The sequence below is a fragment of the Coregonus lavaretus genome (assembly GCF_964263955.1).
Source record: "Coregonus lavaretus genome assembly, chromosome: 5".
Classification (NCBI taxonomy): domain Eukaryota; kingdom Metazoa; phylum Chordata; class Actinopteri; order Salmoniformes; family Salmonidae; genus Coregonus; species Coregonus lavaretus.
The window spans coordinates 25,293,347-25,307,974 of record NC_139992.1 but is presented as its reverse complement, the minus strand read 5'-3'; the positions used below and the strand labels follow the sequence as shown (position 1 = coordinate 25,307,974).

Below are 14,628 nucleotides of genomic sequence, written 5' to 3'. Positions count from 1 at the left end.
GCCGCCGTAGGCAGACCTGGCTCTCAAGAGAAGACAGGCTATGTGCACACTGCCCACAAAATGAGGTGGAAACTGAACTGCACTTCCTAACCTCCTGCCAAATGTATGACCATATTAGAGACACATATTTCCCTCAGATTACACAGGTCCACAAAGAATTTGAAAACAAACCCAATTTTGATAAACTCCCATAGCTACTGGGTGAAATACCACAGTGTGCCATCACAGCAGCAAGTTTGTGACCTGTTGCCACAAGAAAAGAGCAACCAGTGAAGAACAAACACCATTGTAAATACAACCCATATTTATGTTTATTTATTTTCCCATTTGTACTTTAACTATTTGCACATTGTAACAACACTGTATTTATACACATAATATGACATTTGAAATGTCTTTATTCTTTTGGAACTTCTGAGTGTAATGTTTACTGTTAATTTTTATTATTATTATTTCACTTTTGTTTATGATCTACTTCACTTGTTTTGGCAATGTTAACATATGTTTCCCATGCCAATAAAGCACTTAAATTGAATTGAATTGAGAGAGAGAGAGAGAGAGAGAGAGAGAGAGAGAGAGAGAGAGAGAGAGAGAGAGAGGAACCGTCACTGCAGGTAGTAGAAGAAGAGGAAGAGTAAGGAGAAGGAAAGAAGAGAGAGAAAGAGGGAGGTAGAGATAACGTGAGACAGAGAGAAAGAGCAAGAAAGAGAGAAGACAAGATAAAAAGGAAGAAGGCTATGTCAGGGTGGTTGTGATAAACTCTGAGCCCTGTGGCGTGTGACTCTGGAGAGTTGGGTGGACGACTCCTCCCTAATCCACAGATAAGCGGGAACCTCCCGTCACCGTGGTGATTGTAACGCTATCAATAACAGGGTCAGGGGAGGAGGGGAAGGGCGAGGAGGGCTGGGTGGCATGAAGAGAGCTGTTACTGCCAAGCCCCATTAACACTGAAGACACTTCACTAGCACTAGGCACCAAGACACCACCAGGAGGGGTTGGGCGGATAGTGAAGGGGTGTGGGGAAAGGAGGACAGAGAGAGGAGAGAGAGAGACAGAGAAGGGGGGGGTGGAAGAAGATAGAAATAGCAGGGGGACACCCTTTACTGACCCAGGTATGATGTACATTTCATCCTATGTATACTGTATCAGCTACAAAGACCAGCTCTTCATTCCATACTGTATATCTGCTTCCCAAATGGCACCCAATTCCCTATAGAGTGCCCTACTTTTGACTATGGTTTGAGCAGGGCTCTGGTCAAAAGCAGTGCACTATATAGGGAATAGGGTGCCATTTTGGACTCAGCCTATGTGGGCTAGTTCCAGTAATAATCAGCATACTGATCAGAATACTGTACTGGAGGCGGCAGGTAGCCTAGTGGTTAAGAGCGTTGGACCAGTAACCGAAAGGTCGCTGGTTCGACTCCCTGAGTCGAGTAGGTGAAACATTTGTCGATGTGGCCTTGAGCAAGGCACTTAACCCTAATTTCTCCTGTAAGTCGCTCTGGATAAGAGTGTCTGCTAAATGATGAAAATGTACTGTATGTAGACTAGAGTGTAGGTGTGGACACCCCAGATCTCTCTCTCTCTCCAGGAAGTAGGACACCATCATCTCCCTTTTTATTCCAGCACAGCCTAGAACCAGAGAACGTTAATATCACATTCCTCAAACTATGTGGACGCGCACACACACACACACACTGATGAGAAAATGTATTAAATTCCCCAAACCATCATTAATCTGAGCTCCGGCTCCATTACGGAGAATCAGCATAATAAGAAGGTGTGTGTGTGTGTGTGTGTGGTGGGGGAGAGTTATGAGTAGCTGGTATTAGATTGTGTAGTGCTGAGTCTGAAGCTTCCCTGGTGATGTGCAGGACTTAACATGTGTTTGCTCTTATTACGTTTTACAGAGAGACAAAGAGAAAATGTAATCAGGAGGAATATAATATTTATCCTTCCAAAAGCTCTTTATGTTCCTGGAGAAGAAGACCAGAACACACCTACCAGAGGGGCTGGGGCTGCTGCTGGGGTTATGCTGGGTCTGCTGCTGGGGTTATGCTGGGTCTGGGGTTATGCTGGGTCTGGTGCTGCTCTGGTGCTGGGGTTATGCTGGGCCAAGACTAGCGCTGGAGCCGAGACTGGGGCCTCACACGTTCCATCTCTCTAGTCCTTTCTAGCTCTTCACATGTCATCCTCAGCTCAGCAGAGGCCCAGTGCAGTCAGAGATGCTGTCCCATCGCAGACAGGGAGCTGCAAACTGCATGTATGCAGAGTATGCATATGAGTAGCATTATGCAGTCAGCAGGCTTGGGTGATATACCGTTTATACCGGGGTATTTTGAAATACCAACGGTATTTTTCAATACTGTTTAAAAAAAGAACTATAAGTTAAGTATAACTATAAGAAATCTAAGATATGTCAAATAAATTATATCCAGCTCAGGGCTCCAGCTATGCATTTGGTTTGCTAACTTGCTAGCTAAGTGGCTCGATGTCAAGATTAAGCTTCTTGGTTACAGCAGAGAAATTCAAATCACCTCCTGGATCAAGACCCCTGTTGCCTAAAATGTTTTGTGCATCCAAAAGCGCCCCTTGTGTGCACATTCTCATTTAGCAAAGCGTGGTTAACATTTAGGAAAACAACTAGGGGAAACAGAAGAGACGGCCTACATTCTGACAGAAGAATCACGGCTCTAAATGGAGCCCTGTGACGCGCGTGCGTGTGTGTGTGTGTGTTTGTGTGTGTCAGGACTAGTTGAGGAGGAAAACAGGATTTGACTAAAACAACAGAAAGAAAGTATGGAGAAGCCAATGGGGGAGCTGGATTAGTCCACCTCACAGCCAATCAAACACTCCCGTGAGCCCGAGCCTATACATGGACTTATCATATAGCCACCATAACTGATCACTTCGTCATGGTAACTCATGCCATTGCCAATGTAACCGATCACATTGTCACAGTAACTGACAGCTTTGCCAAGGTAACTGATCACATTGTCATGGAGACAGTGCGGAGCCAGAGAAGAGCGTGAAAGATTTTCTCAATTCTACTCCAAAATGTGTGCGTTCGTGTCGTTGGTCCTCTTCACTAGGGGTAAAGAGAGTAAAGTGCACATCAGGGAAACTAAACAAGCGTTCAGGATGATAAATCGATTGCCAAATGGCTCCTGAAGGGTCTGGTGAGACTGTGTTCAGTTTGAGTGGCTAAGGTCAGAACACTGTCTGCCCCTGTGCTGCTGCAGAGCACAGACATGTTTGTGTTTGTTTGTGTGTGTGTGTGCGCACATGCTTTGAGGTTGGTGCGTGTGTGTATGAGAGAGAGGGAGTGGGACAGAGAGAGAAACCCTGTAGAGTTGACTATATTCTAATGTCTGACTGTCTTATTGATCAGCAGTAACTGAGCTCATCTCCCTGCTGGGTTGTACACACCAGTATAGTGCCATAGCAGCCCCCCCCCCAGTTATAGTAAAGTGGTATAACCCCCCACAGCCAGTCTCAGTTATAGTAAAGTGGTATAACCCCCCACAGCCAGTCTCAGTGATAGTAAAGTGGTATAACCCCCCACAGCCAGTCTCAGTGATAGTAAAGTGGTTTAACCCCCCACAGCCAGTCTCAGTGATAGTAAAGTGGTATAACCCCCCACAGCCAGTCTCAGTGATAGTAAAGTGGTATAACCCCCCACAGCCAATCTCAGTGATAGTAAAGTGGTATAACCCCCCACAGCCAGTCTCAGTGATAGTAAAGTGGTATAACCCCCCACAGCCAGTCTCAGTGATAGTAAAGTGGTATAACCCCCCACAGCCAGTCTCAGTGATAGTAAAGTGGTATAACCCCCCACAGCCAGTCTCAGTGATAGTAAAGTGGTATAACCCCCCACAGCCAGTCTCAGTGATAGTAAAGTGGTATAACCCCCCACAGCCAGTCTCAGTGATAGTAAAGTGGTATAACCCCCCACAGCCAGTCTCAGTGATAGTAAAGTGGTATAACCCCCCACAGCCAGTCTCAGTGATAGTAAAGTGGTATAACCCCCCACAGCCAGTCTCAGTGATAGTAAAGTGGTATAACCCAAGGCTGATCCTCCCACTATTGGCCTCACAGGCAGGATAAAAGAAACACCACAGGTCTACCTACACTGCTGTACCGCAGTACTCTGCTGCAGGGTGAAAGGGTGTCTGTGTTTCGAGAGGCCAGGAACTATTGAATTGGAGAGGGGTTTTCCTCCAATGCTTTCCTAAAGCCATTCCCATTAAGCAGGAGCTTCCTGTGTGTGTGTGTGTGTGTGTGTGTTTGTGTGTGTGTGTGTGTGTGTGTGTGCGTAGATGGTGAAGGAAAACAGAGAGCAACACAGGGCACGCCCACACACACACTTTAATGAGGTAGTGCACATTGCACAAACACAAACACTCCTCAGCTCAAGGCCAGAGTGGCAGTAATGTAATTCAGTCTCCTCACAGAGAGAACACATAAACAGCCTGGGAACCCAGGAACACAAGCACTGACATTAACCTCCTCTACACACAAACACAAACTCTGCCTCAATGTCATCAGCGGGTTGTTCAGTGTGTGTGTGTGTGTGTGTGTAACAGCAAGCTGCCCCCACTGCGACAAGATCGTCAGGTCATGGATTGGCCTATTCAGCCATCTCCAGACCCTAGGCCAGCCAGACCCACACCACAACCCAGACCCCTGATACCTGGAGGGAAATCATACTAGACTATGAGGGATCCTAAAGGAAAAGTATACAGTGTGTGTGTGAGCGAATAAAAGCCTATTATTGCAACAGTGCATGGGGTGTAGTTAGTGAATTGTTGATGAGCGAAACAGTTCAAGGACATATCTCTTACTATTCTCTCTCTCTCACCCATTGTTTTCCTCTCTCTGATCACTATCTCTAGTGGGGACATTAACGATCCATCGTTACTACACTGCTCCATTAGGAGGTTCCGCCTTGCCCAGTGCTGCCACACACACACACACACACACACACACACACACACAATTAGTCCGTAAACAAGAGAGCAAAAGCAATTAGAGCAGAGAGAGAGAGAGAGAGAGAGAGAGAGAGAGAGAGAGAGAGAGAGAGAGAGAGAGAGAGAGACTCTAATACCTATAGGTCCATGGCACCACAGACCTAATGGGCAGAATACACAATGCTAATACAGGACTCACTCCTCAGACTGTACAGGGCTCTCACAGAACACAGGAGGACAGGAGGACAGGGAGGAGAAAACCTGTGCAGCATATGTTCACCTCTAAACATTCCCTGACCTCAGGCCTACCGCAGTCATTCTGTGTGTGTGTCTCTGTTTTGTGTGTTAATTAATGTCCAGAAGTGTGGTTGGTTGGCTACAGGGCTCAAGTGTGTGTGTGTGTGTGTGTGTGTGTGTGTGTGTGTGTGTGTGTGTGTGTGTGTGTGTGTGTGTGTGTGTGTGTGTGTGTGTGTGTGTGTGTGTGTCCCCTACCTGGCTGTAACACGCTGATCCCTAGCAGGTTAGATGTCCTGTTGGCCACTTTGCTCCAGGTGTTGTCGTAGTTCCTCCTCCAAAGGAGGGCAGAACACTGATATGTCCCCGCCTCCCTACGCCCGGCACGCGTCACAGACAACCTGAAGTTGGTGTTGGCATGGGAACGGTCCACGGTGGTGCGGGTACCCTGGCCCAGCAGTTGCTCGCCCCACTGCAGCGTGCCCTCACGGGTAAACGTCACCAGGTCTCGGAACTCGCCCGCCGTGCCACCCTCACCACCCTCCCCGGCAGAGCCTGAGCCGGTGGGCATGAAGCGCCAGGTGACGGAGGCGGGCACACGAGGGTTATGGCGGGGCTTGACCAGGCACTGGAGATCAAACGAGTCACCAAAGGTCACGCTAGGCGTCCGCGACGACGCCGACACCACGAAGGAGGATTCTGGGAAAACAGGAAGAGAGGAAATTATGTGTTAATGTTGGAGAGTAAGGCTAAATTCCAAACCGACCCCTAGTTCCTATTCCCTAAATTGGATTACTAGTTCCTATTCCCTAACTCCTATTCCCTAGCTCCTATACCCTAACTCCTATTCCCTCTCCTATTCCCTAGCTCCTATACCCTCGTTCCTATACCCTAACTCCTATTCCCTAACTCCTATTCCCTAACTCCTATTCCCTAACTCCTATTCCCTAACTCCTATTTCCTAGCTGCTATTCCTTAGGCACTTGATGTAGTATGTGAAAGGATTGGAGAGGTAAGCAGTGTGACAGGCCAGGCAGCATGACAGAGGCCATGGTGGTGACGGACTGTGATGGGACCAACCCTCTGCTGTAATACACAGACAAAGGGGGAGGGAAGGAGTAGGGATTGCAAGACCAAGTGGCATTCAGTGAGAGTTGAATAACTTGCCTTTGATCAACAAGTTAGCCGTTAGAATCCATTCACTGTCCTCTGAAACACAACCGTATAGAGAGGTTGTATACTGTGTGTCTGTAGATTATGTAATGTATAAGGTTTAGTGTTGTCACGATACCAGAATTTCGACTTCGATAACGATACCAGGTCACAGAATGGCACTTGATCCAGACAGAAGTTTTGAGTTCAATATCATTACATTTGAACTGTTTTGTTGTTGATGAATGTATGCATTAATGAATCAATTATGTAATCAATTTGACTTAGTTGTTTACCATTGTTGTTATATAGTAAGATGGGTAATAATTTATTTGAATGGTAAATCTCTAACCTATTGATAAACTGGGTAAATCAACATGTAGCCTAGGCCTATTCACAATACAGGTGAATGCATATTCAATAGGACACACTGCTTGCATGAAAAACAATCTGTTTCCCTTCCATTTGGGACTTATTTTATTGTACTGATCAACAACATTTGCATAGAAGATCGCAATCTCTTATTTTATAACAGTGTGCGCAGTCTCTTTAAGCCCCATGACATCATTCACACACACAGTCAGTTCGAGACTCGAGCAAAGATCATCTTGCTAACTTCTGTGCAGCAGAAGTGGTGATGCAGCCCAGACTCCCAGTGAGTGCAGTGGTTCCTCAGGACAGGCTAGAGCTAGCCATGAGTAAGTGGAGCTGGAGCAGGAACATGTTCTAGTATCGAAAAAGTAGTGAAGTGTCAGTATACCGTGTAACACTAATAGGGTTAAAGGTCACAGGTGGTTGGATGGGGGAGGACTCTCCTGCTGAGATTAGCACCCACAACATTTACCCAGGGTGCACTGGGCTAACAGAGCACATATCGATTTATCATGACTACCCGGCAGCCACAGACAGTGTGTGTGTGAGAGAGAGTGAATGTATGTGTGTCTCATTGCAGTGTGTGTGTGTATGCGTTTGAGTGTGTTTGTAACTGTGTGTCAGAGCAGAGCTCAAAACTAATGGTGATGCACCACCAGAGAAGGCTCCAGGGAGAGATTTGCTCTAAGAGCTGATGTTCGATCTGCTTCTTTCTCTAGCCAATCCAAACCTTCCTCATTAAGATAACAACAGTCACCCTGGTCCAGATAATAGGGCCAACATAGACCTACACTACACCACTTAGAGAGTTGAGAAAGAGGAGGAGGGAGAGATTCCCTGGTACAGTATACTTCACTCCACAGTTCTATCAGATATCCCTCTGTAATATCCTCCATTCTAGTCTGCAATTCTTACTGATATCAACCCATTTCAGTATCTTACTGCCCTCACATACATGTATTTCAGAGAGAGAGAGACAGTGTGAGTGTAATGTTTACTGTAAATTTTTTATTGTTATTTCACTTTTTTTTATTATCTATTTCACTTGCTTTGGCAATGTAAACATATGTTTCCCATGCCAATAAAGCCCCTTAAATTGACATTGAATTGAATTGAGAGAGAAGCGGTGAGCGTGAGAGAAAGACCTCCTTCGTGATGAACTCAGATTGTGCAGATTTCTCCATTATTCACTTGTCATCTCTCCCTCCTCCCTTGCTCCCTCCCTCCTCTCCTCATCCCTCTCCCCTGGCAGTGAGTTGTCCATAGTGTCCTTCAGGGTGTGTAATCAATGGTTTTATGTCCAGACTGTTGGCTACTGCTGGGACAGCAGCCGCAGCCCATAATTCTACATTAGACAATAACTCTCCTCTCGCTCTCCCTCCATCTCTCATTCAGCCCTTCCCTCCCTCTCTCTGTCTTCTTCCATCCCTCACTGTCGGTCTGTCTGCCTCTGTGACGGGAGAGACAAGTTCAAACTGATCATTCCTTTCCTATTATATTACCTTAATATGCCCTTTCCTATGTATACATCGCCGTGAGTCGACTGTAAGTATATGCCTATCATATGTGTGCATGTGCGCATGCGTGTGTGTTTGCTAATGTGTGTGTATGTGTTAGGTCTAAGAGCCTGGGCTTGTCATCATCACAGACCTGCCAACCAAATCACTTCAGCCAATCAGCTACCAGGATCCCCTGACTACCAAATGAACACCTTCACCATGGCAACGCATCACCTCTCTGTCAAACCCCTGAGGACACTAATCCCCACAGGACAGACAGCCAACTTGGAAAAAGACGCATTGTGAAAAAGGGGAATGGAAGAACAGAAGGAGGAACAGATTAAAGGAGAAGAGAGAGAATAGAGGAGAGGAGGAACAGAGGAAAAGAGTGCGGGCCTATTTATACCTTGGCCGACTGTCACTGCTCTACAGAGGAGACTTCAGTAGAGACTGAGGCAAGCAGATGCTACACATCTTGAAGACACAAGCACGCGCGCACAAACACATGATACAGACACACACAGGGAAACTGACACACATACTGTACACACAAATAAAATAAAAACGTGTAAGAACAATAAAAAAACAAGCATCTACATAATCTACATACAGGTAACTGCCAAAATAATGGAAACACTTGAGTAAATGAGGGATACAAAGTATACTGAAAGCAGGTGCTTCCACATGTGTGGTTCTTGAGCATATTAAGTAATTAACATCCCATCATGCTTAGGGTCATGTATAAAAATGCCCAGTTGCCCATTAATTTGGTTACCACGGCTATAGAAGAAGAGATATGTGACTTTAAAAGAAGGGTCTCAAAGGAGCATAGGGTGTGTGTGTCTCAGTCACCAGATCTCAACCCAACTGAACACTTATGGGAGATTCTGGAGCGGCACCTGATATGGTGTTTTCCACCACCATCAACAAAACACCAAATTATGGAATTTATTGTGGAAGAATGGTGTTGCATCCGTCCAATAGAGTTCCAGACACTTGTAGAATCTATGACAAGGCACATTGAAGCTGTTCTGGCGGCTAGTGGTGGCCCAATGCCCTATTAAGACACTTTATGTTGGTGTTTCCTTTATTTTGGCAGTTACCTGTAATTGATCAGTTGTTGCTAAAACACAACAAATGTCCAATTAAAAAGCTGACATATTTTCTCTCCCTCCACAGCACCACGATATTCTGCTGCAGGGACTAATCCCTTCTCTTGCTGTGTGTGTGTGTGTGTGTGTGTGTGTGTGTGTGTGTGTGTGTGTGTGTGTGTGTGTGTGTGTGTGTGTGTGTGTGTGTGTGTGTGTGTGTGTGTGTGTGTGGTGTGTGTGCGCGCGACTGTGCACTGAGCCCTTGGTTCCCCAACGCCTCAGTCAGTGCGCCGCACCAGTGCCTCTCTCAGTCAGCCTGTACCAGGGATGTTCAGCTTAACTCACTGACAGAGGAAAGCCTGCCCACTGCTAAACACATTTCCATTTTAATAATTCTAGATAATCTGCGTGTACGCAAGTAGTGTGAGTGTTTGTCTCAAGTCAAGATTGTGTGTGTTGTGTCTATAATATCATGAAATATAAAAACTACATCTGAAGTCAGAATGGTGTGTGTGTGTGTGTGTGTTGTAGTGGCACATACCCCTTGGCACTGCATGAATAAAGCATGCTTTATTTTCCAGCCCACACCAGCCTCTCAGTGAGCTATTCATCACAATCTCTTACAACAGGTATGAAAATGACTGCTCTCTTTGTGTTCCTGACATCCCCCTGCACACGCTTACCACCTGTCTACACATGGAAGGACTGGACATGTGTGTGTGTGTGTATGTGCATTTTGGTGCTCAAGAAATTTACATTTACATTTTAGTCATTTAGCAGACGCTCTTATCCAGAGCGACTTACAGGAGCAATTAGGGTTAAGTGCCTTGCTTAAGGGCACATCGACAGATTTTTCACCTAGTCAGCTTGGGGATTAGAACCAGCGACCTTTCGGTTACTGGCACAACGCTCTTACCCACTAAGCTACCTGCCGCGAAATGTCTTCACAGCGATGCTCTTGATGTGTGTATATTTTACATTTACGTCATTTAGCAGACACTCTTATCCAGAGCGACTTACAGTTAGTGCATACATTTTTTTTATATATATTTTTTATACTGGCCCCCCGTGGGAATCGAACCCACAACTCTGGCGTTGCAAACGCCATGCTCTAACAACTGAGCTACCTCCCTGCCGGCCATTCCCTCCCCTACCCTGGACGACGCTGGGCCAATTGTGCGCCGCCCCATTGGTCTCCCGGTTGCGGCCGGCTACGACAGAGCCTGGATTCGAACCAGGATCTCTAGTGGCACAGCTATGCAGTGCCTTAGACCACTGTGCCACTCGGGAGACATGTGTGTGTTCTCCTGTTGCATAAGTTTACAACTTGTCGTGACAGAGATGACCTTGATGTGTGTGTGTGTGGGTATACTGTATGTGTGTGTGAGCTGACAAGGTTAAAATCTGTCGTTCTGCCCGAGCAAGGCAGTTAACCCCCTGTTCCCTGGGCGCCGATGACGTGGATGTTGATTAAGCCAGCCCCCCGCACCTCTCTGATTCAGAGGGGTTGGGTTAAATGTGGAAGACACATTTCAGTTGAATCCATTCAGTTGTACAACTGACTAGGTATCCCCCTTTCCCTTTATATACTATGTGTGTGTGTCAGGGTCCCGTGTGTGTGTATGTATGTATGTATGTATGTATGTATGTATGTCTTCCTGAGTCATGAGTCCCTGCTACACACACTCACCCACGGTCTTAACAGTGATGGCCTTGGTGGCTGATTTCTCTCCTATCTTCTCCCAGCTCTGCTCCGGCTCTGTCCCGGCTTCCACCCACTCTGTGGCCGTGCACCGGTACAGCCCCTCATCCCCAGGCAGGGCGTTGTATAGGGACAGGGTATAGATGTCCTCTCGTACCCTCTCTACCCGGATCTCCCCGTAGCTGGAGCGCTCACGGTACCCAGGGCCTGGTCGGATGGTCCCGTCGCGGTCTACGGAGACCAGGTCCTGGGGAGGGGTGGAGCCCTGCTTCTCACTCCACTGCCAGGCCACAGAGAGAGGACCCGTGGTGGAGTGGATGGAGCAGGTCAGCTGAACCACGTCCCCCTCCTGGACCTCTGACAAGTTACTGGACAAAGACACTGTGATGTTACTCTCTGGTGGAGGGAGAGAGGAGTGGGGAGAGAGAGATAGTTCAGAGAGGGAGAGTATAGAGAGGGAGGGATGTGGTAGAGGGAGAGGGAGAGGGAGAAGGAGTGAGAGAGAACAAATACAAAATAAGTCAAAATTGACCAAAACCTCTCCAATAGGACATTTTGACAGGGCTTTAAATTAAAATAATTAAATACTAGAACCAGGCTTCACATGTTGAAAAATTCATATAGGACAAAAAGAACCACTGGCAGTATCGTGTCTACCAGTGACTGGAATATACTACTGACTAGCCTATGCATGTACTGTATTTATGTCACAGCAGCCTGTGTGTCTGTGGAGATGATCACTCGACTCTGGCCTAGGGGCACCTGAGAGAAAGAGAGAGAGTAACTGTCAGACACACAAAGACCCCAGTGGACTGATGCGTGGGGGTGGACTTCTGCCACCTAATGTAACGCAGCCGATACCCCGGTCCACCCGAGGCTTAGGAGCTGGGCCTGAAACCACACGGCTCAGCATCTGAGAAATTCCTCCTCAGAAGAAAGTGCTGAAGGATAAAAGTCTTCAGCTGCCCATCCCCTGTGCTTTAAAACAGACCCTCTCTTTCCTTCTCGCACCACTTCAGCACCTTTCACACACTGCAGAGCCTGGCAGAGTGCTGCCCGGCCCCAACACCCCCTTTATTTCCCGCTCTCTTTCTCTCTCTCTCCCTTGTTCCCTCCATCTCGTTCTCTCTGCCGTCAGAGTATGAGGGGTTGACTGGGAGCTAACCACCCCTCTTAACAAGCCCCAGGCCAGGGAGAATACAGAATGAAGCAGCCTTCCTGGGAGCTAACCACTCCTACTAACAAGCCCCAGACCTGGGTGAAAACAGAATTAAGCATTCTTCCTGGGAGCTAACCACCCCTCCTAACAAGCCCCAGTCCTGGGTGAATACAGAATGAAGCAGCCTTCCTGGGAGCTAACCACTCCTCCTAACAAGCCCCAGCCCTGGGTGAAAACAGAATGAAGCAGCCATCCTTGGAGCTAACCACTCCTCCTAACAAGCCCCAGCCCTGGGTGAATACAGAATGAAGCAGCCATCCTTGGAGCTAACCACTCCTACTAACAAGCCCCAGACCTGGGTGAAAACAGAATGAAGCATTCTTCCTGGGAGCTAACCACCCCTCCTAACAATCCCCAGCCCTGGGTGAAAACAGAATGAAGCAGCCATCCTTGGAGCTAACCACTCCTCCTAACAAGCCCCAGCCCTGGGTGAATACAGTATGAAGCAGCCTTCCTGGGAGCTAACCACTCCTCCTAACAAGTCCCAGCCCTGGGTGACTACAGAATGAAGCAGCCATCCTTGGAGCTAACCACTCCTCCTAACAAGCCCCAGCCCTGGGTGAATACAGAATGAAGCAGCCATCCTTGGAGCTAACCACTCCTCCTAACAAGCCCCAGCCCTGGGTGAATACAGAATGAAGCAGCCTTCATGGGAGCTAACCACTCCTCCTAACAAGCCCCAGCCCTGGGTGAATACAAAATTAAGCAGCCTTCCTGGGAGCTAACCACTCCTCCTAACAAGCCCCAGCCCTGGGTGAATACAGAATGAAGCAGCCTTCCTGGGAGCTAACCACTCCTCCTAACAAGCCCCAGCCCTGGGTGAATACAGAATGAAGCAGCCTTTCACACTTACATGAACAAATGGAAGGCCTCCATCCCTGTCTCTTTTTCTCCATCTTTCAATTTCACCCCAGCTTTTCCCTGTGTTAAATACATGATACGTTCTCTCTGTCTCTCAGCTCTTAGTGTCAATGTAGATGTGTATGAACATCACACATGGTTAGGCAGGCAGAGGGCAGCTTCTCTCCTCTTCAAACCTGCCTGTTTTTCTCTTTCTCCTCTCTCAGTTCTCTCTCTATTTATATATCCATCTCTTCTCTGTGTGTTTCTATCCTTCTTTCTCTTCACTCCTCTCTCTCTCTCAGTCCCTTCCTTTTCTCTCTCTCTGTGTGTCTTCCTCTCTACTGCCCGTCTCTCGCTCCCGCTTTCCCTTTCTCTGTGTGTTTGTAATTCATAGCAGCGCGTCAAGACCCCTCCCCCTGCCCAAGGTAAACTCATTCATCAGGACTGATTTGTCAGCACTGTTTACATCTCTCTCTTCCCTCTGCCCACCCTCCTGCTCTCAACCTTCTCTAACCCATACTCCCCCCATCACCGCTGCTAATGGGTCCAGATACAAGGGGTGGTAACTAGAGGTGGGTGGGTTGGGGGGGTTACCCTGACCCCATACGGGGGGAGTTACCCTGATCCCATACAGGGGAGTCACCCTGACCCCATACCCTTACCCTTCTACCCCTCTACCTGCTCCACTCTCCATTAAGACCTCCCTCCCTGCTGTAACCATGGTTATTAAACTGCAAAAGAAACTCCATAAAATGCTTTTATAGAACATTAAACCTATTTGTTAGGGAAACAAAAGGTTCCATTAGGGAGAATCCCTGGGGATTACTGGGGCCATGTGGGGGCCAGGGGGGCTTTGTTTTGGGACAGTTTGTTCGGGAGTGGGGTGAAGTGGGGGGTGTTTGGGTAAGGTCAGGATGGTTGGGTGCAGGTGGTGGATGATGGCATATTTAGGGTGAGATGGGGTGGGTTGTTATTGTGTTTTAATGCTGGTAACAGCTGACTTTAGCATTCAACACCAGCCCTTAGAAAGAGAGAGTGAGGGATAGAGAGGAGGGTGCTGTAGAGGGGCTATAGAGTTGCAGACCAAAGGGGAGCCACTAAACTAGAAGACAGAGAGGATACATCAGGATAGAAAGAGAAAGAGAGAGGATGAGAACATTGGGCACTCAAGGTTTTGGAAGGGTTGTATTAGCTAGATTAGGCTTCATATCGCCTCCCAGTGTTCCAGCATGGCTCTAGTCACTCAGCTCCAGCAGAACACATTAATTTAGCCCAGGGATCCATTAGTGGGCCCTGGAGAGCTAGGCCCCATTCTCTCCCTCTCTCCTTCTTCACACTCTCATTTCACGGCTGTTAGCTCAGCCTCCTGCATCCTCCTCTCCAGCTCTCTCCATTATCCAAGCTAGCAGCACTCGCACGCAGCCCTGAGCTGAGGAAATGTGAAGGACCATAATACTGCATTACCAATATTTAGCAATCCACTCAGACAGAAAATGAGTGACGGGGGAAAAGTCGATACAGTTACATATCACAATATTATTTTGGA

At 47.5% G+C, this 14,628-nt stretch overlaps 1 protein-coding gene across 1 annotated transcript in view; it reads right to left on the bottom strand.

Moving 5' to 3' along the window:
- LOC311129203 (immunoglobulin superfamily member 3-like) overlaps positions 1–14,628 on the bottom strand; it is a 91,254-nt gene that overhangs the window by 24,674 nt on the left and 51,952 nt on the right. The window contains exons 5-6 of the mRNA XM_084161509.1: positions 11,009–11,416; positions 5,463–5,903 (exon numbers count right to left, since the gene is read on the bottom strand). Coding sequence (XP_084017635.1) covers positions 5,463–5,903; positions 11,009–11,416 — 849 coding nt within the window. The remainder of the gene's footprint in view (positions 1–5,462; positions 5,904–11,008; positions 11,417–14,628) is intronic.